The 25953-nt window shown below is 48.9% G+C and overlaps 1 protein-coding gene across 3 annotated transcripts in view; it reads right to left on the reverse strand.

The window, feature by feature from the left end:
• Nucleotides 1–3844: 3844 nt before the first annotated feature.
• Nucleotides 3845–25953, reverse strand: part of ADGRG3 (adhesion G protein-coupled receptor G3) — a 28178-nt gene continuing 6069 nt past the window's right edge. Inside the window, exons 3-13 of one of the 3 annotated variants that reach the window (XM_025920818.2) lie at nt 15051–15186; nt 13119–13265; nt 12128–12262; nt 11559–11598; nt 11285–11385; nt 11039–11151; nt 9421–9636; nt 8449–8729; nt 8160–8253; nt 6565–6848; nt 3845–4700 (exon numbers count right to left, since the gene is read on the reverse strand). In XM_025920818.2, coding sequence (XP_025776603.1) covers nt 4588–4700; nt 6565–6848; nt 8160–8253; nt 8449–8729; nt 9421–9636; nt 11039–11151; nt 11285–11385; nt 11559–11598; nt 12128–12262; nt 13119–13265; nt 15051–15186 — 1660 coding nt within the window. In that variant the 3' untranslated portion in view covers nt 3845–4587. The remainder of the gene's footprint in view (nt 4701–6564; nt 6849–8159; nt 8254–8448; nt 8730–9420; nt 9637–11038; nt 11152–11284; nt 11386–11558; nt 11599–12127; nt 12263–13118; nt 13266–15050; nt 15187–25953) is intronic. The other 2 variants (XM_086689342.1, XM_086689344.1) reach the window with 2 other exon arrangements.

Consider the following 25953-nt stretch of genomic DNA (forward strand, 5'->3'; position numbering starts at 1 on the left):
AAAAACTGCGTTTTTAGATCCATCCATGTGGTTGTGTGTCTGCTGTAGGGATTCATTCTATTCTCCCTGTGATGGACCCTACCTCCCCTTTGCCACCAGCTCCTTTCCACTACAAATAATGCCATAAATAATGCCACACACCCGTCCTCGGTCGTGTCCCTTCTAGGCATGTAAGAGTGTTCCTCTGGGGTCAATAACCAGGAGCAGGATTGCTGGATAATGAGCAGCAGCACCCCATTTACTCCAGGCCATGAAACCTACACCCTACACAACCTCCACAATGCCCCAGGAAGCCAGCATCCATAGTATCCAGCTTCCTATCATGCGTCCTCCAGTTTAATAGGGATACAATGAGGTCCCTCTGTCATCTTAATGTGCAACTCTGTGATCACTCATGACTTTAAAATTTGTTTTAAATTTTATTTTTGAGAGAAAGAGAGAGAGAGAGAGAGGGTGAGCAGGGCAAGGGCAGAGAGAGAGACACACACACATACAGAATCTGAAGCAGGCTCACGGTCTGAGCTGTCAGCACAGAGCCTGCCCCGGGGCTTGAACTCATGAACTGTGAGAGCTCATGACCTGAGCTGAAATCGGACGCCAACCGCCTGAGCCACCCAGGAGCCCCTTTTTAAAAAAAAAAAAATTTGGGGGGGGGGCACCTGGGTGGCTCAGTCGGTTGAGCATCCGACTTCAGCTCAGGTCATGATCTCTTGGTTTATGGGTTCAAGCCCCGCATTGGGCTCTGTGCTGACAGCTCAGAGCCTGGAGCCTGCTCCGATTCTGTGTCTCCCGCTCTCTCTGCCCCTCCCCCACTCGTGCTCTGTCTCTCTCTCTCTCTCTCTCTCCCTCTCAAAAAAATAAACATTAAAAAATTTTTTTAATGTTTGTGGTCACTGATGACTTTAAATGTGTCTTCACATGCTAAATTCACACTTTTAGATATTGTCTTCTCTGAAATTGCCTTATAAAACCTCAGCCCATTTTTCTGTATTAGGGAAGTATCCTTGCTTTGATTTGCAGGCCTTCCAGATGTTAATCTCTGGCTTCAGATATTGCAAATACCTCGCCCTATTCTGTCCCATGCTGGCTAACATCGCCTATGGTGTCTTCCATGGAACAACAACAAAAAAACTCCATAATTTTGATGTACTTAAACTCACCAGGTTTTTGGTCTGACGTTTCGTGCTTATCGTTTTTTGTTTGAGAAGTCCTTCCTTGTCCTGAGGTCACAAAGCTATTTTACTGCATTAACTTTATAGTTTTGCCATTTTGTTTAGAATCTTTACTCTGCCTGGAGCCCATCTCTGGATGAAGAATTAGATATGGATCCCGTTTTATTTTTCTTCATATAATAAGCCAGTTTTCCAACACCATCATCACACCATCTGTCCCTTACTGGTGATGCCACTAATATTGTGTCTTAAGTCCCCCAGGTGTATATAAGTCTGCTGCTGAGCCCTTCATTCTCTTCCACTGGCCTTCATGCCTATCCCTGCTCAGACCCCATTGGATTTACCATGATGGCCTCGTAATAGCTTTCTACCAAGTCTTCTTTCCATGCCCTCTTTCACTAAGGGTGACTAGCTATTTGAGGCCTATATGCCTCCAAATGAATTTTAGAGTACATTTTTGGGAAGTCTAAACAATCCTTTGGAATCTACTAGAACTGTATTGTATTCATAGGTTAATTTGTGAGGAACTTTTGTCTTTCGATATTAAATTATCCATCTGGCACAGAGCCAGTATGTCTTATTTCCTGTACATTTGTTATAATGTAATGAAAAATACAAGGAATGAAGAAGCAGGAGCAGAACAGGAAGAACCAGCCATGGAGGCATGCTGGGGGACCCTCCTTGCAGCACACAGATGGCCACTGCAGCCCAGGGCCTGAGAAGCTCGTGGCCCAAGCAAAGCTCTGGCTTAGTCACTTTCATGCTGGGCCGGGGGTCCGGGCACTGGGCTCTCCGCCATATCTCTTGGAAGCCTCATCCATTCCGTGGGGCAATTACTGCTCTCCCTGCTTTATGGGTTCAGTAGGTGAGGAATTGGCCCAAGGCCAGTTGCAGAGGAAGAATTTAGTCCAGACAGGCTGACCTCAGACTTTGTGCTTTTAATCATGGTGCTGTCTACCTCCTAGTTTGCTACTGGATCGCGTGGTGATAGTGGAACCCCATCCATCCTCACCGGGCCTTGGGGTGCCTTTTGGCCATCACTCCACCTGGCCTTAGTACATGCTCAGCTGGACACTCAGAGTCACTTTTGCAGTGACCCCAAGTAATGACGGACCCCGGCCCCCCTGCCCCTGCCTGGCCCTGGGGTAGACAGCCAGCTGGAAAAGAAACACATCCCTGCCATCGACCACGTCTTCCCATCTTCCCTCTCCAGCTGCACCAGGAAACCCCGCACGTTTGGGACTCATGGTTTGGCTGCCCCCACGTCGGACTGGGAAAGCCAGAGCCCGGGGTTTCCGCTGAGACTCAGGGACCAGGACTGAGGCAATAATTCTTGAACCCAGGAAATGCTCTAGGAGGAAGCATCAGCAACCCAGAGAAGCCTCGCTCTGCATCAGCCCAGCTTGGAGAATAGCCTTGGGCAGGTTGCTAGACGTCTCCCGGCCTCCATTTTCTCCTCCCCACACAGGGCTGGTCTACTTGGCAGAGCTGTAGAAGGAATCTGGAAGGGATTTTTAAGGTTCACACCTCTCCTATTTTACACACAGGTCGCAAAGGTTCCCGTTTCACACAAGGGTTCCACCTGATCTTTCTGTGAGCCTCAGGGGTCTCTAATTCCTGCCGTGTCTGTACCCGGCACTTTACTTTTGTCCCTTCACTTAATGCTTTCAAGTCGGGGCAAGAATTTGATGATTTCCGTTCTATGGATGGGGCACCTGAGGCTCAGAGAGGTGAGGCGACACACCCAACATCACACAGCCCCTAAGTGGCAGAGGCAGGCCTGTCAGACAATGAAGCAGCCGTGGAATACAAAGGTTTGCCCTCAGAAACTCTGAGACTTTGAGGTAAGAGGGCCACGACCTTCAGCGTGAGAAATTGGTGTCAGTGAAAGAAAGTAAGTCCCCAGACCCACCAAGTTTGTCCACAAAAACTGATATACTGTGGCCCGGCTGATGCAAGGTCCACACCCTAGAATTTCCCTTCCAGGAACACAGCGACTTGCATAAAGCGAGGGCCCCTGCCTTCCTGTCTTTCATCTGTTTGTTGGGCGGGAGGAGGGAGAAGGGAGGGCGTCCACTCAACATAGTCATCGGGGAGCAGGAGATGGCTGGCGGCCCAGAGGCTGTGGGGGACGGTCTGATAACAATAGCTTCTCACCTACAGCAGGTGCTTGACCTTGGCCAAGCCCACTGGGGAGGGTGGGGGTGAGTAGGGAAGGTGAGATGTCCCCAGTGGTTCGGAACTCAAGGCTAGACTTGGGGCGTGATCGTGGGCAGTGGGGCGGGCCAGGGGGCTGCTGTCTTTCTGTCCCCTCCACTCTTTTCTTTCTTTGTGTTGGTTTATCTGTTAATTCCCTCTCTCTAGCTGGCTTTCTCTCTCTCTCTTATCTCTGCCTCTTTTGTTTCCTACTGAGGAAACCAGCAACAGTTGCGAAATGGAGGCCCAGCCACTGGAGGTGATGTACCCAAGCCGGGCCTGGCCTGAGACACTCCCCTGGCTCCGAACCATGCAGGCTGATGCCAAACTCATACATCCATCTATTCAGACAACAGATATTTATTTGGGGCCTGAAAACGTGCCAGGCTCGGGCTGGGCTGAACCGGTGAATGAGGCTGGTGGACCTGCTTGATAGGAGCTCGGGTTCTGGGGGCAATGCCTGCCCTCTCTCTGCTCAGCCCAGCCCTCTCCCCTGCCCTGCCCCTCGGCCCTCAGGTGTGCGGAGCTCTGGACCATCTGCCTTCCACCCCACTATGACAGCAGATCAGAGGTCAGGCCACACGTGTGGCGGTCAGGGTGGGGAGGGGAGCCTGCTTATGGTATCACACCCACTATTGAGTAAGTGGCCTTCTCTGAAATTCGGTGTCCCCAGACAGCTGGAGGGTGGGCGGCCCCCGGTGGCAGGGGCTCCTGCTTATCTATCCATAGATAGACCCAAACCTCTAGTGCACAACTGTCCAAATGCCTGAAAACAGGCAGCCAGAGGGTGGGGTTGTGAGAGGGTGGTGGTAAGAGGGAGAAGAGGAGAGGCTGGGACTCCTTCAAGGTGCAATTCTGATAACAGAGTCCCCTGTGACTAAAACCAGAGGTGGCCAATGGCAGAGATGAGCTGTTTTGCTCGGTAGGCAGGAGGTGCAGGTACAGGTACAGGTGAGGGCACCTGCTCTATGCTGGCAGCGGTCTTCAGACTCTCGCCATCCTGGATTTGTGGACTCTAGGACCCACAGAAGTATCTGGACGGAACCACTGAGGCCAGGTGCTCCAAACTGGCCCCCATCACCTCCCTTCCCCAGCCACATTGTACAAACATAGAAACTGAAGGCCAGAAGGAGGCAAGGAGCAGCCTGAGTTCACACAGGGAGTCAGAGCCGAGTCCACAATGTGCGGCCGGCTCCCAGCCTGACCCCAGGGAGGCCCCCTATTCTTGAGACGCGGTGTGGACCTGGTCAATTCTGGCGGTGCCAGAAGAGGAGGCCACGGCAGTCCGGCTGGGGAAGTAGAGCACGGCGAACCAGCAGAAGATGAAGACACCTGTCAGGAAGGAGAAGGACTGGATGAGCTTGGGGTCGGACCGGCAGGGCGCTGGGCAGCCTGGCTGACGGCCGTCCGGAGGAGAAATCTCTCCACTGCAAAAGCTCAAGAACGTATGGAAAAATCAGGCAAAAATGAAGCCAACCCCTGAAAGAGAACCAAATGGAAATCTTGGAAATGAAAAACGGAGGCCATGAAATCACGTATGCGTACATCTATCACAGAAAAGAAAGAGCAGGATAAAGGCATTTTCAGACATACAGAACAGCCACCACTATAGTGACCTTCCTTTACCCCCCTCCACGAAGGATGATTACAGGATGCACCCCAGCCAGAAGAAGGGGGAAGGTGGGAGCTATCAGAAGTGTAGCAAGTACAGACATTGATAGAAAAGTTAAAACTTTGTGCGTGCTTAAAAGAAATTTACACCACAAGTTTTAACCACGATAAACTATTGAGAAGCGTTCAAGGGCAGCTGAAGTGTAGGGACTGTTGCGTTTGGGAGGAAGAAAGATGGACTGAGACCCGCACACTCAGCTGAGACAACTCGGTAGGGTGAAGCGTTCAGGCGTAAATATTAAGAGCAACCTCCAGAAGAATAATGATATAATCTAGTTTCAAGGTGTGTCCCTCCCCAGCCCCAGATGTTCCAGATGTGGGCTCCTGTTTCTTCCCCCGGGGATCGTCTCAGAGAGCCTGCTGTTGCTGACAGAGTCCGCACAGACCGAAGGCCTACTGTGTCCCCCACAAGTACTGTCTCAGGTACTCATTATGAAGTCTGGTGAGATGCCTGGGTGGCTCGGTCAGTCAAGCGTCTGACTTTGGCTCAGGTCATGATCTCACGGTTCATGGGTTCGAGCCCCGAGTTGGGCTCTGTGCTGTCAGCGTGGAGCCCACTTCGGATCCTTGGTCTCCCTCTCTCTCTGCCCCTCCACTGCTTGTGTTCTCTCTCTCTCCTCACTCTCTCCCTCAAAAATAAGTAAACATTTTAAAAACTTTAAAAAATAAGATGGGGGCGCCTGGGTGGCTCAGTCGGTTAAGCATCTGACTTCTGCTCAAGTCACGATCTCGTGGTCTGTGCGTTCGAGCCCCGCGTCGGGCTCTGTGCTGACAGCTCAGAGTCTGCTTGGGATTCTCTCTCTCTCCTCTCTGCACGTCCCCTGTACTCTCTCGCTCTTTGTCTCAAAAATAAATACATTAATTATTTACCAAGCTGTGTGTATGGCACAGTGTGAGGAGCGAGGAGGATGGGGGGACCGTCACCCACACCCCGGGTGCCTTCTCCTCTGCTGGGAAATCAGAGGGAGGACGAGGTGGGGAGCAAGGAGCACACCTACCCTTCGTTTCCTCTGCTAATCACTTCCTTCTGCCAGCACAACTCCTTACAGACTGTCCATGTCATGTGGCCATCACATCACGTGACCCTGCCCTACAGGTCACAGCTGACCGGACCAAGATGGCTCAGTCTGATCCTTGACTCTCCTAAAAACACGGACCGGACTGAATCAGAGCACCCTCCCTAGACAGAGGTCACGGAGGGTGGAAGAAGCCGTCTGCGAGCCTGGGTAGGAAGGGACAGAAGGGACAGAGGACAGAAGGGACAGACAGAAGGTGAGAGACTACACGCAGCTCCAGAGAAAAAGACGGAGGTGGTATCTGCTTTGGTTTGGGTGGCTTTTCCTGACTCTGGTACCCGTTCCCACGAGGCCGGTCAGCCTTCCCGTCCTGGGGTCCTTGGGAGAGCCCTTGATTTGAGCCAGCCTGAGTGGAATCCTGTTTCTCGCCGTCTGCCTCCTCCCCGTGCCCCCAAAGCACCCCCTTGCAGGTGAGGCAACCCGCCACCGCCCTGGCCCGGAAGCCTCACCTTGCAGGGAGTTGAACAGCGCGAAGACATAGATGGTGGATCGGCCCAGGGGCGTGAGGATGGCCAGCCACCAGGTCACACCCACCAGGCTCGAGAGGCCCAGCACGGTGAGCACTCCCTTCCAGTTCGGTCCCTGCTCCTTGCCTGCTGTGGCAGTCGACAGAGTGAAGATCTTCCAGGCCACCAGGCCCAGGACCACAGCGCTGAAGAGGCAGGTGATAAGGAAGTAGCCATGGACGGTGACATAGAGGGCAGAGACAGCGGTCTTCTCACGGAACCAGCACCTGGAGGCAGTAGATGGCCCCTGGGATTGGAGAGGTGGCCCTGTCCAGCAAGCCCCACGCAGTCTTCCCTAACTGACCTTCTGTGCTCAAGAAGACTCCTTCACCCACTGCTACCCACCAACCCCCTATTCTCCTGGGAAGGGGCTGTCAAAAGGCTCCTCTCTGCCATCTCTTTAGGCCAGCGAGGGCAGAGGCACCTGGGTGGCTCAGCCGGTTGAGCGTCCGACTTCGGCTCAGGTCGTGATCTCGCGGTTTGTGAGTTTGAGCCCCATAGTGGGTGCTGACAGTTCAGAGCCCGGAACCTGCTTCGGATTCTGTGTCTCCCTCTCTCTCTGTCCCTCTCCTGCTTGTGCTCTGTCCGTCTCTCAAAAGTAAACATTAAAAAAATAATAAAAATAAAATTCTTCCTAGACCAGCGAGTGCAAAGGGGCAAATTTAGGCCCAAAGACATGTTTTATTTGCCCCACATCATGTTGTTAAACAATTGAATTAACAACCACCCTTTAAAAAGTGGGAGGCTTGGCGTAAGCATCCAGATTTCTGCTTCTCTTGTAAAACGACACCCAGCAGCTCTGTGGATGCCCTCCAGAGGGACGATAGATGGGTGTGTGACTGCCAGTCTACTGCAGTCTCCCCCTGGACCACCGCGTGTGCTTATGTTACCTCTCTAGCCCCTGTGGCCCCTGCATTTGAGGTCCTGGGAACAAGACCAAGGCCCCACCAGCCTCTCTTAGCACAGAGCCATGGGCCCAGGGAAGGCATTCTGGGGGAGGCTCAGCTCAGCCCCGTGCAACACGCACTGCAGGGCAAAAGGTGTGAAAGAATATGTTCATCACACCTCATTGTACAGATGAGGAGATTGAGGCCCTGGGAGGGGCCAGGCTAGGCCACACAGCAATTCAGAGGCAGAGCCCAGAGAGAACCAGGGCTGTCACCAATGTTGGGCAGGTTGTATCCTGCACAAGGGCAGCTGGCTGAGGGGGCAGGTGGGGCTGAGCCCCTGGCATGACAGGTTGGCAGAGCACCTTTTTAAATTTGCCCAAAGGTACCATATGGGCCGGTGGTGGCCCAGGCTGGAGCAAGGCATCCTGCCTCCGCTCGCTTTCCTCCATTTCAGACCCTCTGTCTCATTGAGCTTTCTCCATCCAGTCCTCAGTTTACCACTCCAGGCCATGAGCTAGCTGGAGGATCCTTTGCCTTGACTTACTCAGTCTCTCTTCCCAGGATTCCCTCCTCTCCCCACATCCCTCTGGCCCAGATATGTGCAGCCAGGGACCTGACGTCACCCCTGCTCCCACAGCCACCACTCACAGCTCCAGCGTGGCCATGTTCTTCTTGTCGCGGATGGCATAGTGGCCATAGCTGTTGGCGCTCCCGGTGCCAATGACGATTAGGGCAGGCAGGCCTGTGCACAACAGGAGGGGCTGCGGCACTGCTGGGCTCCCTTGGCATGTCCTCCTCCCAAATCCCCTCCAGCGGCCCATCCCCCAGGTCCTGAGCCTGTACAACAGAGGGAGCCCCTTCTCTGCCCTAGGCGGCTCTCCCTCCTGTCCCCCTCCCAGGGCCAGCCATGCTCACTGCCTGTCTGAGCTGCACCTACCCCAGCCCACGAGGCTCAGCTTCAGGAAATAGTGCCCAAAGTAGGTGTTGAAGACCTTGATGACGAGCAGATAGAGGTGGAAGGCTTCCAGGCCCATCCAGGTAAAGGTACAGAGTAGGAAATAGTGGAAGATGGCCCCCCGGGCCCAGCAGGTGGCATCTGACGGCTCACGGCCATGCCCCACATTGATGAAGAAGGCTAGATTCAGGAGAAACAAGCTAATGCTCAGGGCCACGTGGACCTTGGGGGCATCTTCTGACTTGAACCGCTGCCGATAGAACCTGGGGTGAGAAGGGCCAATGAGAGGCTGCAAGAGGACGCAGCTCCCGTGGGGCACCACGGCCTCACCATTCCACCTCCTCTGTTCCGCCCCTGCCAGCAGCTGGAGTGTGGATGCTGTCCGGTTCAGGTGCAGAAGCCATCTCGTGGCCCTCAGGGTCCTGTGGGGTCCAGATCCTGCTGGCCTCATCCCTTGACTCAACGCTCTGGCCAAACTGCATTCCTTGCAATTCCCTGAGCGCATTCTGCTTTTCCACACCTCCCGGACTTTGCCCCTGCTCTTCCCTCTGCTCTCAATGCCTTTCCCTACTCTTCCTTCAAAACTTCCCCGGGCCTTTCCTTCTGAGGAAGCTGTCTCTGACTGCCACTTATTCCAGGCTGCTTTGGAAGTTTCCCGCAGCTCACTGTTGCCACCCCCCTCCTCTCTGGCTGTGACCTCAGGCTAGCACAGTAGGCCGGAGCCAGCCTTGCGTGCATTTGGTTGAGTGAGTAGATGGACTGCGGGACTGGGCACGGGTGCAGGAGGCTGGGACGTCGTAGGGAGAATGAGGCCCGGAGAGGGCCGGAGGCTCACTCCCTGTCCGTGGAGTTCACACTCTGAATTCCTAGCAAACAGATCCCCAGGGCTCTCACTGGAGGGATGAGAGCCCAGGGCTGCCTGGACAGGAGCATGAGGCATAATGTGCATCTCACCTGAGACGCCAGGGCCCACCCTCGAGAGTTGGTGACGATTCCTTCTGGCGCTCCAAGCCGGGCTCACAGGGTCCAGCGGCGCGGCCAGCTGGCAGGTCATGCTCAGCTTGTTGGGGATGGGGGCTGCGTCCCAGGCGGGGGCTTGGTTGGGGACAGGGGTGGCACCGCTCACACTCACGGCTTGCTCTGAGACGGAGGGAGTGGGGCTGCTGGGGGCTGCAGCCCAGGCCCGCATGGTGACAGAGGCAGAGAGGCACGTGGAAAAGGGCAGTCAGAGGGCCCCAGGCTGAGTCAGGAGACCCCAGGGGTGCTCCAGGTCAGTCACGGGTGGGGAGGCTGGGGTCCAGGGCAGGCTGGGGCACGTGGCTGCTCCCGCAGGCTCCTTCAAGCCCACAGTTCCTGTGGGTCCCTCGCCCATGGCCTGGACCCAGAGAACCTGAGCACAGGCCAGTGATCTCTGCCTGTCGGGCACCCATTCCTCCTTCTGGAACGGGTTTCCCTGAGGAACCCCCTTTCCCGCTCTCGGCCCTGCAGTTTGGCTGAGGTTAACCCTTTGTTAGTTCAAATAAAAGCAGGCACATGACCTGGCTTGGCCAATCAGTGTAACCCACCCCTTGACCACAGTGACCTGTTCCATCATGGGCAAATGGTTCAGGTTAGAGCAAAACTCAACTCTGGTATACACGGGATAAAATTGCATAGAAATACACACACACACACACACACACACACACACACACACATGCACAGAGGAAGGAATGCATGTAAAAAATTGTGGAAACTGTATTCTAGTTAGTAGCACTGTACCAATGCCAATTTCCTGGTTTGGGTATTAATACTACAGTTATATAAAATGCTATCACTGGAAAAAACTGTGGGACTCTATGTAGTATATTTGCAACTTCCTGTCAGTCTATAACAATTTCAAAACAAAATGTTAAAAGAAAAAGGCTTTAATTCTGGAAGTTCGTTTAGAAAATTCACTGTTGGGGCGCCTGGGTGGCACAGTCGGTTAAGCGTCCGACTTCAGCCAGGTCACGATCTCGCGGTCCGTGAGTTCGAGCCCCGCGTCAGGCTCTGGGCTGATGGCTCAGAGCCTGGAGCCTGTTTCCGATTCTGTGTCTCCCTCTCTCTCTGCCCCTCCCCGTTCATGCTCTGTCTCTCTCTGTCCCAAAAATAAATAAATGTTGAAAAAATAAAAATAAAAATAAAAAAAAAAGAAAAAAGAAAAAAAAAAGAAAATTCACTGCTTAGGCAGACAAGCCTGGGACTCCCTGAGTGTGAAGAAGCTGCTTGACAAGACTGACAAAGGAGAGAGCAAAGTTGGGAGAAGCAGAGGGAGAGCAAGTCTTTTGAGCCCCTGGATCCAACCGTGCCTGAAGGCTGCATTACAGGAACCACATATTCCCCATTATATTTGAGTGACTTTGAGTTTCTGCCACTTTCAACTGAAATAACTCTGACACATTTCAACCCCCAACCCCATTTTACAGATGAGGAAACTAGGGTTTGGAGAGGATATCTATAATGCTGCACAAGCAGTGTACTTTCTAGCCTGTACCTCTCCTGACTTTCCGGACAAGAGGGAGACATGGGGTGGGGGTGGGGGGTCACCCACCTCAGGGCAGCATACAGGAGAACAGTGAAGGCCAGGAAGATCATCGAGGCTCCACAGCCAGCCTGGGAAATGCGAATGAGGGCCTGCACCGTGGCCCGGTCCAAGATCGGCCTCTGTGGGCAACACCCCCAGAACCGGAACCGCATCAGTCAGAGGCCAGGCCCCACACATCCCAAAGCCCCTGGCCCCTGCCAGGCAGCTTCGGTGCCTCCAGAACTGCTGGGATCAGGGCGGGTGAGCTGTTACCAGCAGCAAAGCGAAGAAGGTCAGGTGGTCACAGCGACAGACAGTCCTCTTGGCGCTGAGCTCTGTGGAGCAGCCTGTGGAAGACCAGTCTCCTGTTGACCCTGGAGAGGAAGGGAGGAGAACATAGGAGAGTGTATGGGAATATGGGGGAGTGGCAGGGACCTGAGAGGAGGGGAGGGGAACAGAGAGGAAGGAAGGGAGGGAGGGGGAGGGGCCCTGCCGGTGGCGTTCTGCCCCCCACCTCGCCAAGGGAGCCCGCACTCTCCCTGCCTACCTTTAGTCACATCCCAGAATACACAGCTGAAGGTCATGTTCTGAAACCAGAGAATGGGCATCAGGGTGGAGGCATGGGGCGGTTGGGAGAGGAGAGAGGGCCGAGGAGAGTGTGGGGAGAGGACAGCGTGCCCCCCCACCCCCCGCTGAGTGCGCATTGGGTAGAAAGCAAGGCTCACCCCGTGGGTCACACAGGACCATGGATCGCACCATTTGGAGTGCCGTGGACCAGCGCGTGAGGGGCGTGGGGCTGTGAGTGGGAGGGTTGCATGTCTGTGTGCACGTGCCTTTGAGGGAGCACGTATGTGGGTGGCATACCAGTGGGTTTGCCAGGCCCTATGTTCACGCCCAAAAGCACGAGTGGGAGGGGACCTGGGGGTCAAATGGACATTCGTGTGCAGGTGGCATGTGTCCCTGGGCACAGCCGTGTGTACGGTCTTTGCGGCTTCTGCCGGGTGGCTGTGGAAGGATGGGAGGTGCAGAGTCCTATGCGTGTCTGCCTGTGTGCTTGTGGGTGACCACCCGCCTGTCTGCCCCTTAGTAGCTGCCAGGCCCGAACTGGGGGCTCACAGAGGGTGGGCGCTGGTGGGAGAAGGTGATCTCCAAAGGCTCAGCCAGCCTGCTGACAGATATATTGCCCAAACTCAAGCCCACCAGGCGGTTGTTCAACACGCTGCTGCTGTCCTCCAGGCTGAGCTCGGGGCCCTGTGGAGGGAGATGGGGAGCTGGGCTTAGGAAGGGGCTGTCCCAACCAAACGCTGTGGGGGTTCCTGGGAACGTCCAGGACCCATCACCCTTGCCTAGAGAGTAAAGTCTGTGGCTAGGGGACCAGGGGACCGAGGGATCATGGGCGACTTTCCTCCTGCTGCTCCCTGTAGTCCCCTGCCCAGGCTGGACCCCAGTGAGCCCAACACCCCAGGCCAAACGGTTACAAAACCATGCGGCCAACAGCTCTCCATTGCCGGCCCCAGGGCTCCTCTGCCCACTTAGGTGGAGAGCGTAGGGCTAGAAGAAAGACCATCTGTCCTACTGGAGGGCAGTGGGTGCCTACGGGGGGTGAGCACCAGCCCACAGCAGCACTCATCGTGCACTATGTCTACACGTGAGCGGATTACACACCTCTGGACAGGCATGCCTGGTACACATTTGCAAGAACCTGGGTACCCTCGCTTGTGTGGACACGGTCACACAGGAGCACACGCGATTACATACACACCAGGAGTCTGAAAGGATATGCGCATCTGTACATGCACAAGGACACACAAGGGGACATGAATGCTCGGGATACACGTACAGGTCCAACCAAGGACACTGGTGCGTGGGGTCCAAACATCTGAGTGTGTGTGACCAGTGTGAGTTTGCAGTGCACAGACTCCGAGGACAGAAGTCTGGGATGACCTTGGGCTGCTTTAGAAACATTCTCCGGAGGCTCATCATCTCCTCCATCCCCGTTGGGACCCACAGCAAAGACCCGAGAGAGGGCAAGCTGGGGCACAGGTCCCTGGTGAACGGAGCACTGACCCACTGAGCTGCCCTGAGCCTCCATCAGGCCTCTCCTCACCTTAAAGAGATTCCCTGGACCGATGTCCAGGAGCGTGATGGCCAGCCGGACCACCGACCTGCTGTCCTGCAGGGATTCAAAGAGACTCCGGGGCAGCCGGACTCTGTCGGGGGGCTCATGCTCCTCCTCTGTCACTGGCCTTGGAACCTGTAACCACAGACCCCGCAGCTCCCGTCTTTCCCCCAGGGTTCCAAGACACCCGTCTTGCCATTCCCCTAGTTGGGAGGGGATACTGAGGCATTGGGTGGAGGGGTGGTGCCCGAGGGCATCACTCTGAGAGGCAGGACACCTGGAGGCACACTGCAAGCTCTGCTCTGTCCAGACTGTGAGCCCCTGGACAAGCCCCAGCCTCACGGACCGTCAGTTTTCCCAATATGGAGAACGGAGCTAACAAGTTGCCTGTGTGGCCACCCGTCAGGGTCAGGCCCAAAGAAGTCGGTGAAGTTCAGTTTACAAGTGTGAGGGAGGGTCGGCCAGCTTCCTGCCAGCCCTTGTAATTACGTAGGGTTTTATGGTGATGGTGTCTGGCTTCTGATGAAGGAATAACTGGAAAGAATAAAGTCCCCCAGAAAGGGAGACCATGAGAGCAGAGGCGGAGAATACAAAACACATAGAATGTGATTTCCCCCCTGCCTGACAACATATTTGGTAAAAGCTGAGAATGGTTGGGGCGCCTGGGTGGCGCAGTCGGTTAAGCGTCCGACTTCAGCCAGGTCACGATCTCGCGGTCCGTGAGTTCGAGCCCCGCGTCGGGCTCTGGGCTGATGGCTCGGAGCCTGGAGCCTGTTTCCGATTCTGTGTCTCCCTCTCTCTCTGCCCCTCCCCCGTTCATGCTCTGTCTCTCTCTGTCCCAAAAATAAATAAACGTTGAAAAAAAAAATTTTTTTAAAAAGCTGAGAATGGTTAAAATACTAAATTTCATTGGTAATTTGTTCATTCTCTGACCTCACTGGTCCACTGGGCTGCAGCCGGGTCCCAACTGGTCCCGCCTCAAAAGCACCCCGTGGACACTGGAACAGGAGGAGCTAAGGGTAGGAGGCGAGAGCCCCACCTTTGTCCTTCCCATCTGGACCCTTGTCAAGAACATGGGGGTGATCTCTGGGGCCAGCGGGTGCCCCCAAGCAGAGGGCTCGGCTGCTTGGGTCACATAAATAAAGGGTTGGGAAAGGTCTTCTCTTTCATCACTCCTTTTCCAGACAGACCTAGAAGTACCCTGATGATAGCCAACTTGTCTGCTGCCTGAACATCATCCTCAGCTTCCCTCCTTAAGGGAGTGAAGTCCCTGCACACAGGACTCCCTGCGCATTATCTCACTTGCTCCCCCCATAACCTTGAAAGTGGGCACTACTGTCACCGTTTTACAGATTGGGGAAACCAAAGCTCAGAAAATTTCGGTCATGAGCTCAGTATCACATTAGCTGGTAAAGGGCAGCGCCGGGATTTGAATCCAGACCAGTGTAAATCTGGAGTCTGCCTGTGGGGCCCTTTGCAGTATGGTGAGGTGTGCCTTTACCTGGTTTCAAATGTGTTCCCTGGGAGGGAGGGCAGAAGGGAACCTCTGACCTTGGAGAAGCCTTAGTGTTCATCTTACAGATGAGGGCTCCGGGGCCCAGAGACAGGAAGGGGTTTCCTGGAAGACACCTAGGGAGGGGGTGGGGAGCCCAGGACTGGAACCCAGATGCCCTGACTCTCAATTTGATGATCTTCCCTATGCGTCTTCCTCCACCCTGGGTAATCTGTCACCAGGATCCACTCATCCCAGTAACTCCCTAGCACCCATTAGCAAAGTGGCAGAGCACTACCAAATGGGACAGGCGAGGGATATAGTTTGGTGGGCACCAAGCACAGACCAGGAGTCTCTCAGAATTCTGGAAAAATATGTCTGAGGGAAATGGAGTCAGAAACAGCCAACAGGGACAGGGGCCTCTTCACCTGGGAAGGCGTCAGAGAGAAGAGCAGGTCTTCTGAGATGTTGGTGCTGACACTCTGGACAACAGCCTTCAAAAAAGACGTATTCACTATCCCCATCTGATTCTCCACCAGATGGAACTCGTATTTCAGCCAGTATCTGCAAAGGGCCGGGAATCAGGGAGAATAGATAGAGTCTTGCAGGCTGGGATTACGCACTCACCTGGTCCCCAGCCTGGATGATGAGGAAGCCACCATCAGGTTCCTGGGGGAGGAGGGGTGACCCAGAATATCAAAGAAAAGACCCTGGGATCACGGCGGGAGAAGCAGGGTGTCATGAGAGCAAGCCAGGCTCATTCTGGGAGATTCCGGCCAGTAGTCCCTCTGAATAGTTTATGTGTTTGTCTTTTTTGGTAACAATATATATGTAACGTAAAGTTTACCATTTTAACCGTTTTAAAGTACACGATTCAGTGGCATTAAACACATTCACAGTGTTGTGTGACCACCATCGCTATCTAACTTTGGAACATTCTCATCCCTCCAGAAGGAAACCCTCTACCCATGAAGCAGCCATCCTTTCCCTCTTCCCTCAGCCCCTTGCAAACACTAATCTATGAATTTGCCTGTTCTAGAAGTTTCTTATAAACGGAATTGTATATCTGGTCTTTGTGTCTGGCTTCTTTCATTTAGCCTGTTCTTAAGATTCATACATGTTGTATAAGCATGTGTAAGTATTCTATTCCTTATTATGGATGAATAAAACGCCATTCTATAAATATACCACATTTTCTATATACACTTATCCATTGATGGACATTTGGGTTGTTTCCACTTTCTGCCTATGATACCCAGGGCTGCTTGTATTCAAGTACAAGCTTTTGCTTGAGGACTTGCTTGGAATTCTCTGGGGGTATATACCTAGGAGTGGAATTGCTGGGTCATATGGCAGTTCTGTGTTTAACTTCTCGAGGAAGTGGCAAACTGCTCTCCACGGCTGTACCAGTTGACATTTTCACACCAACGCTCGAGGGCTCCGTTTCTCCACATCCTTGCCAACGCTTGACATTTTCATTTTATGTTCTTTTGTTTGCAATGATGCCATACCAGTAAGTGTGAAGTAGTATCTCATTGTGGTTTTAATTTGCATTCCCCTAATGACTAATGATGGTGAGCATCTTTTCGTGTACTCAGTGGTCTTTGTATATCTTCCTTATATAATCCTCTGAGTATTTCAAACAGTAGGATGATAATTGCGTGGCATGAGTGCCAACTCACATTTATTGAGTGCTGGCTACATACTGGGAATTCGCCCTCTAAAGGCTGAACTGTATGGGAAATGGTTTATGGGCACTGAACCAGTGTTAGAAGTACAGAGAACACAAAAGTTAATTGCCATTTATTTTATCACAGCCCCTTTGCCATCAGCTAAAAGCAACCCCCACCCCCCGCGCCCCCCCTACTCTCCATGGTACTGAAAGATCCCCATGACCAGAGTTCCTTTTCCTAAGCTGGGGTCCTGAGATGTGCTGCCTACCTTTCCTTAGCAACTCTGAATAGGTGAGGGCTGAGGTAGCAATGGGAGAGAAGGAGATACAGCCAGATACAGCCAGATCAAGGCTGTTGGAAAGGAGTAGCCAAGGAGAGCCTGCCAGGGAGACAAAAGGGAGGCTTTATATTGCCCACTATAGAGAGTAACCCATGCAAATATGTGCAAATGTGTTTAGGTGGGGCAGGCAATTAGAACACCATCCAGCTAGAAACAGTGGGGTGAGGTTGTCGAAATCTACTGATTGAGCTACACTGAGTCTAGCTTTTTATTTACCCTTTAAAATTTTAAACAAAAAATATTGTGATTTTCATTGTTACCAAATAAAATAAATTCAATATTTTTTGTGCACTTAATTGTATCTCTCTTTCTGTGTGTGTGTGTGTGTGTGTGTATGTGTGTGTGTGTTTAAAAATCTTTGACCTCACCAAACAACCCAATTCACTTAAAAAAATATTTTTTAATGTTTATTTTCGAGAGAGAGACAGAGAGACAGAGTGTGAGCAAGGGAGGGGCAAAGAGAGAGGGAGACACAGAACTCGAAGCAGGCTCCAGGCTCTGAGCTGTCAGCACAGAGCCTGACGTAGGGCTCAAACTCACAAACTGAGATCATGACCTGAGCCAAAGTTGGATGCTTAATCAACTGAGCCACCCAGGTGCCCTGCTCCCAATTCACTTTCTTAAGGGAAGATTTCCTGATCTACTTTCCAGAGCACTTTTAAAAATTGTTTTAGTTGTGAAATGTAACATAGAATCAAAAAGTCTAATGCATATATGTAAAGTTGAATTTTTAATTACAAAGTTGATACCCATTTAAACATCATATTCTTTGTCTGCTATTAACATAGCTACTCAGATATCTTTGGTTCATGTTTGCATGATACGTGTTTTCCCACATTGTGCCTGTTTTTACATTGTTAAGTGGTGGGAGTTTTAACAGCTTGCCTTTTATTAACCTCCCAAGGAGGGGATATCTCGATGTTCTCCAGACCTCTGAATACCTAGGAAATTCCCTGAAGGGAGGGGCCCCTGAACTCTTGTGGGGTTTATTTGCCATGTTCTAGTTCACTTTCATCTTCCTAAGGCATCTTAACTACTTGCCACTTTCTGCTCATCAGATCCAATCAACATGATGTTGTCCATAAAGCAGACCGGGGTGATGCTCTATAGAATATCAGGATTAATACGGTCTCTGTGAACTATATGACAGAGATCAAGAGAATTGACATAGCTCTGCAGGATACTGTTGGCTTTGCCAGGTAGAAGTAAACTGCTTCCAGTAGCCCTTGAAAATTAGTATGGAAAAAAGTGCATTAGCCATGGAGTAGCTACATATCAATTGCCAAGGGAGGTGTGTTGATTTGTTTGAGTAAACGTACTCATCTGGGACAGGAGCTGCAATTGGACAGCAGCTGCTAGTGGTGACCACCTGATTAGTGTAAGACAGTCCAGAATCATTCTCCAACACTCACCTGACTTATGGTGAGGTAAATGGAGTTATGGGAGCCATCACCACCCCTGCATCTTTCAAGTCTTTCCTGGTGACATTAATCTCTGCAGTTCTCCCCAGGGAGGTAGTTTGGTTTCTGGTTTACTATCTTGGTTGGGAGAAGACATTCCAAAAGCTTCCATTTAGCCCATCAATGGAATGCCCTTCCAAAACAATTCAATGGAGAAAGCATTCTTTTCAACAAATAGTGCTGTAACCATTGGACATCTAAATGCAAAAATTAATAACTAATAATAATATAAAGTTAGACATTTACCTCACCCTGTGCACAAAAAATTAACTCCAAATGCATAACCTAATTATAAGAGCTAAAACCATATACACTTGTAGAAGACAACTTAGAAAAATCTGTAGCTAGATGAACATCTCTTTGATATGATATCAAACACACACACACACACACACACACACACACACACAAACACACACATTTAAATTTGATTTCCTTGGGGCGCCTGGGTGGCTCAGTCAGTTGAGCGTCCGAAATCAGCTCAGGTCATATCTCATGGTTTGTGAGTTCGAGCCTCACGTCAGGCTCTGTGCTGACAGCTCAGAGCATGGAGCCTGCCTCAGATTCTGTCTCCTTCTCTCTCCGCCCCTCCCCACTTGTGCTCTGTCTCTCTGTCTCTCAAAAATAAATCAGTGTAAAAAGAATTTTAAATTTGACTTCCTCAAAATTAAATGTTTTTGATTTTCAAAAGACATCATTAAGAAAACAAAAAGACAAAACATACACTGGGAGAAAATATTTGTAAATCATACATCTGATAAAGGACCTGCATCCAGAATATAGAAAGGATTCTTAAAACTCAACAGTGAGAAGATAAAACCCAATTTAAAAGAAGAGGGAAAGGTGGGCAGGTCAACAGTGGGCAGAGAAGTAGGGGGACCCGAAGTTCTCTTGTCCCTCAAACGCAGTAGTATTGAGGCTAGAAGATTGGGAATTCCAAGAATCTGGGCTGAAGAGTGACAGAAACGTCTCTAGGGGCCCACGGGGACAACTTGGTGGGCCATAGGTGCATGATTGTGAACTGGGAGAGATAAGACAAGTGGTGTAGGAATGGAGGGCAGGGATCCCCTTTTGTGCAGAGACAAAAGGAAGAGAAAGATAGCTGTGGAAGTGTAGGATTGTATTTGGACAAGAGAAAAACCACGGACCGGGGATCGGAAAAAAACAGAAAAAGATCCAATTTCTAACTTTGGGGTTTTCCCCAGACTGGAGCCAGCTGCCCAGTTCACATGCCTGCGGGGAGGGGAACCAGCCCTGGGCTCAGTAGCCAGCTCAGAGGCGCGTTTGCGGTCGGTCGGAGAAAGCAATCCCCTCCCTGGAGGGCAGTGGAAGAAGGCAAAGAGCTGTTCCAAGGACAAAAGACCCTGCTTGCACCCACCAGCCAGAGACCCTTGGCCGGCTGGGCGGAGTGGCACTATCCCGGAACCAGGGTGTGTGGGGCGGGATCCTTTAAGACATTGGGGTTTGCATCCCAGCATCTGGGAGGAATGGGAGACTGTGGAGTGGAACTAATGGGCCTGCTCACACCTGCACAGCACTGTGAGGACGGCCTGAACAGAGTGGTTTGGGTCACCCAGTCCGGGGAGGAGAGACTGGGGTGTCACCATTTTTCTTCCCATCACCAACAAAGTGGGGCTTCAGGAACAGACAGGGGGCTGGCAGTGGAGGCAGAACCTGCCTGCACCAAACCACACCCCTCCATGCCTGGTAACTGTGTATCTACCAGAGCAAGACTGACACTGACCTCGCCCAGCGGCCCCTCCTCCAGACCAGCACAGCCACGGGTTCCAAGGCACCATCAGATATCAGTCCAGTGGTTTTGCATCTTCTGACTTAATTCTTGGTCAGTTCTTATTACATATATATATTTTTTTCTTTTCGTCTTCTTATTTCTTCCCTTCTCTAGTCTGGTTACACTGGCCGTTGGTTTGTTTAAGCAGACGTAATTAATCTATTTGTTTTAAACCTCTTCTGTACCTCCTTCTTCTTTATTCTCCTCTCTCTCTCTCTCTCTCTCTCTCTCTCTCTCTCTGGATTAAGTTGTATAGTTACTCTCCCTGGTCAATTTTCTTTTCTTTTTCCCCACCCCTGTCATTTCTCTCTTTGTATGGGATAAGGCTTCTTCCGCAACCACCACCCCCGTTTTTGAAAAATTTTTTTCCAGGGTTACTTCAATGAACAAATCAAAACACACCTGATGTAAGGTCCAAACCACCACTACGAGTAGAGAGATAAAGCAACCAGAGTCACAACAGCAGACAGCACACAACACACTCCAAAAACACCTCCTGAAGGGCCAGGCCCTGGACGGCATATGACCCCTTTTTAATATAGTAGTGCTCACAGGTGCAGGACACATAACAAGCTATTAAAACACATAAAGACAGAAAACTAGCCAAAATGATGAAATGGAAGAATTCTCCTCAAAAGAAATTCCAGGAAGAAACGATAGCTAAGGAATTGCTCAAAACAGATATAAATAATATATCTGATCAAGAATTTAGAATAATAGTCATAAGATTAATCGCTGGGCTTGAAAAAAGCATAGAAGACAGCAGAAAATCTATTGCTGCAGAGATCAAGAAACTAAGAAATAGTCACAACGAATGAAGAAATGATGTAAATGAGGTGCAAAATAAACTAGATGCAGTGACAGCAAGGATGGAAGAGGCAGAGGGGAGAATAAGTGAAATAGAAGATAAAATTATGGAAAATGATGAAGCCAAGAAAAAGAGAAAAAAACATACTGGACCACAAGGAGAGAATTAGAGAACTAAGTGACTCAATGAAATGGAATAATATCCGTATCATAGGAGTTAAAGAAGAAGAAGAGAGAGAGAAAGGGGCAGAAGGTGTACTTGAACAAATTACAGCTGAGAACTTCCCTAATCTGGAAAAGGAAGCAGACACCCAAATCCAGGAGGCACAGAGAACTCCCTTCAGATTCAACAAGAATAGGTCTTCTCTATGGCATATCATAGTGAAACTGGCAAAATACAAAGATAAAGAGAGAATTCTGAAAGCAGCTAGGGACAAATGGGCCTTAACCTACCAGGATAAACACATAAGGGTAGTAGCAGACCTGTCCACTGAAACTTGGCAGGCCAGAGGGAGTGGCAGGAAATATTCAATGTGCTGAATAGGAAATATATGCAGCCAAGAATCCTTTATCCAGCAAGCCTGTCATTCAGAATAGAAGGAGATAAAGGCTTTCCCAGACAAAAAAAGCTAAAGGAGTTATTTACCCTAAAACAGCCCTGCAAGAGATCCTAAGGGGGACTCTGTGAGTGGAGTGCTGCAAAGACTACAAAGGACCAGAGACATCACCACAAGCATGAAACCTACAGATAACCCAATGACACTAAATCCAGATCTTTCAATAGTAACGCTGAATGTAAATGGACTAAATGCTCCAATCAAAATACATAGGGTATCAGAATGGATAAAAAAAAAAAAAAGATCCATCTATATGCTGTCGACAAGAGACCCATTTTAGACCTGAGGACACCTGCAGATTAAATGTGAGGGGATGGAGAACCATCTATCTTGCTACTGGAAGTCAAAAGAAAGATGGAGTAGTCATACTTAGATCAGACCAACTAGATTTTAAACTAAAGGCTGTAACAAGAGACGAAGAAGGGCATTATATCAGAATTATAGGGTCTATCCATCAAGAAGAGCTAACAATTATAAATGTTTATGCCCCCAATTGAAAGAACACAAATATATAAATCAATTAATCACAAACATAAGCACTCTTATTGCTAAGAATACAGTAATTGCAGGAGACTTTAATGCTCCACTTATAGCAATGGACAGATTATCTAGGCAGAAAATCAATAAAGCAACAATGGCTTTGAATGATATGCTGGATCAGAGAAACTTGACAGATATATTAAGAACTTTTCATCCAAAAGCAGCAGAATACACATTCTTCTCAAGTACACATGGAACATTCTCCAAGATAGATCACATACTGGGTCACAAAACAGCCTTCAATAAATATAAAAGAATTGAGATCATACCATGCATATTTTCAGATCACAATGCTATGAAACTTGAAATCAACCACAAGAAAAGGTTTGGAAAACGTCCAAATGCATTGAGGTTAAAGAACATCCTACTAAAGAATAAATGTGAATTAAAGAAGAAATTAAAAAATAAATGGAAGCAAATGAAAATGAAACCATGACAGTCCAAACCCTCTGGGATGCAGCAAAGACAGTCCTAAGAGGAAAACACATTGTAATCCAGGCCTATCTGAAGAAACAAGAAAAATCCCAAATACAAAATCTAACAGCACACCTAAAGGAACTAGAAGCAGAACAACAAAGAAACCTCAAACCCAGCAGAAGAAGAGAAATAATAAAGATCAGAGCAGAAATAAACAATATAGAATCCAGGGGCATCTGGGTGGCTCAGTCAGTTAAGCGTCCGACTTTGGCTCAGGTCATGATCTCACAGCTTGTGGATGTGAGCCCCGAGTAAGGCTCTGTGCTGACAGCTCAGAGCCTGGAGCCTGCTTTGGATTCTGTGTCGCCCTCTCTCTCTGCCCCTTCCCAGCTCATGCTCTGTCTCTCTCTCTTTCTCAAAAATAAATAAATGTTAAAAAATTTTTTAAAGAAATTGAAGAAGACACAAAGAAATGGAAAAACATTCCATGCTCATGGATTTGAAGAACAAATATTGTTAAAATGTGAATACTACCCAAAGCAGTTTATACATTCAGTGCAATCCCAATCAAAATTGCATATGCATTCTTCTCAAAGCTGGAACAAACAATCCTAAAATTTGTATGGAACCACAGAAGACCCCGAGTAGCCAAAGTAATGTTGAAAAAGAAAACCAAAACTGGAGACATCACAATTCTGGGCTTTAGCCTCTACTACAAAGCTGTAATCCTCAAGATAGTATGGTATTGGCATGAAAACAGACACATAGACAAATGGAGTAGAATGGAGAACCCAGAACTGGACCCACAAATGTATGGCCAATAATCTTTGAAAAAGCAGGAAAGAGTATCCAATGGAAAAAAATCTCTTTAGCAAATGGTGCTGGGAGAACTGGGCAACAACATGCAGAAGAGTGAAACTGGACCACTTTCTTACTATACACAAAAATAAACTCAAAATGAATGAAAGACCTAAATGTGAGACAGGAAACCATCAAAATCCTAGAGGAGAAAATGGGCAACAACCTCTTTGACCTCAACTGCAGCAATTTCTTGCTTGACACATCTCCAAAGCCAAGGGAAATAAAAGCAAAAACGAACTATTGGGACCTCATCAAGATAAAAAGCTTCTGCACTGCAAAGGTAACAATCAACAAAACTAAAACCTTTGGATACTAAAGGGTTAGTATCCAAAATCTATAAAGAACTTATCAAACTCACACCCAAAAAACAATCAAGTGAAGAAAAGACATGAATAGACACTTTTCCAAAGAAGACATCCAGATGGCCAACAGACACATGAAAAGATGCTCAACATCACTCATCATCAGGGAAATACAAATCAAAACCACACTGAGATACCACCTTACACCAGTCAGAGTTGCTAAAATGAAAAACAACAGATACTGGCAAGGATGTGGAGAAACGGGAACCCTCTTGCACTGCTGGTGGGAATGCAAACCGGTGCAGCTGCTCTGGAAAACAGTATGGAGTTTCCTCAAAAAATTAAAAATAGAACTACTCTATGACCCAGCAATAGCACTGCTAGGAATTTATCCAAAGGATACAGGAGTGCTGATGCATAGGGGCACATGTACCCCAATGTTTATAGCAGCACTTTCAACAATAGCCAAGTTATGGGAGGAGCCCAAATGTCAACTGATGAATGGATAAAGATGATGTGGTTTATATATACAATGGAATACTACTTGGCAATGAGAAATAATGAAATCTGGCCATTTGCAACAATGTGGATGGAACTGGAGGGTATCATGCTGAATGAAATAAGTCAGTCAGAGAAAGACAGATATCACATGTTTTCACTCATGTGTGAAATTTGAGAAACTTAACAGAAGACCATGGGGGAAGTGAAGGGGGGAAATAGTTTCAAACAGAGAGGGAGGCAAACCATAAAAGACCCTTAAATACAGAGAACAAACTGAGGGTTGATGGGGGGGGGGTGGGGAGAGGGGGAAATGGGTGATGGGCATTGAGGGGGGCACTTGTTGGGATGAGCACTGGGTGTTGTATGTAAGCGATGAATCATGAGAATCTACCTCAAAACCAAGAGCACACTGTATACACTGTAAGTTAGCCAACTTAACAATAAATTATATTTAAAAAAATTTTTTTAATAAAAGATGAGGGAAATATTTGAATAATCATTTCACCAAAGAAAAGATACAAATGGCTAATACGCACATGAAAAGATGTCCAACATCATTGGTCATTGGTGCAACACAAATTAAAACCACAGTGAAATACAACTCACACTCACTGGATTTGCAACTGACAAGGTTGCAAAGACGTATTAGACCTGCAGTCCTTTTGCATGCTGATGGAAAAGCAAATGATACACTTTGAGGAATAGTCAGGCAGTTTTTTAAAAGCTAAACATATGCTTACCAGATATCCCTGCAATTCTGTTCCTAGGTATTTACCCAAAAGAAATGAAAACATATGTCTACAAAGATTTGAATTCAAACGTTCATGGCAGCATTATTCATAATCACCAAACTGGAAATAATTCAAATGTCCATCAACTGATGAATGGATAAACAAAATGTAGTATGTCCACACAAGGGAATATTACTCAGTAATAAAAAAAGAACTATTGATACATGCTAATATATGAATATAACTCAAAACCACGGTAAGTGAAGGAAGCAAGATTTAAAAGACAACTTATTGTATGAGTCCCTTATGGAAAATATCCAGAAAAGGCAAATATATAGGGTAGAAAGCAGATCAGTGGTTGACTGTGGCTGGGTATATGAACAGGGATTGTCTGCAAACAGGTATGAGGGTACTTTTGGGGCTGATGCAAGTGTTATTAAAATGATCATAATAATGGTTCCACACACTGCATAATATACCATAAATTATTGAACTGTACCCTAACAATGTGTAGATTGGATGGTACATAAATTATACCTTAGTAAAACTATCAAAATTAATAAAAAGAAATGAGATACCACTATATCCTTTCCAGAATGGCTAAACTTAAAATGACTGGTAATACCAAGCATTGCAAAGGTGTGGGATAACGGGAATGCCCACACATTACTGGTGGGAATGTAAACTGATATGGCCACCACGGAAAATTATGGCAACGCTTACTAAAATTCATCATACCTTTGACATCGATTCCCTTCTAGGTATTTACTCAAGAGAAATGAGTGTATATGTTCATGAAAAGACATGTACGAAAACGTTGATGGCAAGATATATTTTAAAAATTCATGCCAGTGTTATTCATAATAGGCCCTATTACGGACAAAATGTTTGTGCCCTCTCCCTAAATTCCTATATTGAAATGAGTTGATGGCCAGACCCACTTCAGAGGGTTGTGAAGATAAAGGAGGTAACTTGGTTAACTGATGACTTGGGAACAGAATCCACATCTTCTGATCCCAGAGCCCCTGCTTTTTCCAAAGTGTTTATCCCCGTCATAAAAGAGCACAGACAGGAGAGCACAGGCTATCCCTGAATAGCCTCCCAGAGCTAAGAAGCTACTGAAGCAGGTGCCGGTGGGAATGGGAGTGTTTTCAGGCCCCTGAAATGACATAGTTCAATCAGATTGCCATCTTAACACCGAGCCTGAGAACACAGGCTTTTCACTCATTTTTTTTTTTTTCAGCAAGCATGAATTGAGTGCCAGCTATGAGGTTGTCCTGCATATCTTAG

Source organism: Puma concolor, chromosome E2, assembly GCF_028749965.1.
Source record: "Puma concolor isolate L17-30 chromosome E2, mPumCon1.1.hap2, whole genome shotgun sequence".
Lineage (NCBI taxonomy): Eukaryota > Metazoa > Chordata > Mammalia > Carnivora > Felidae > Puma > Puma concolor.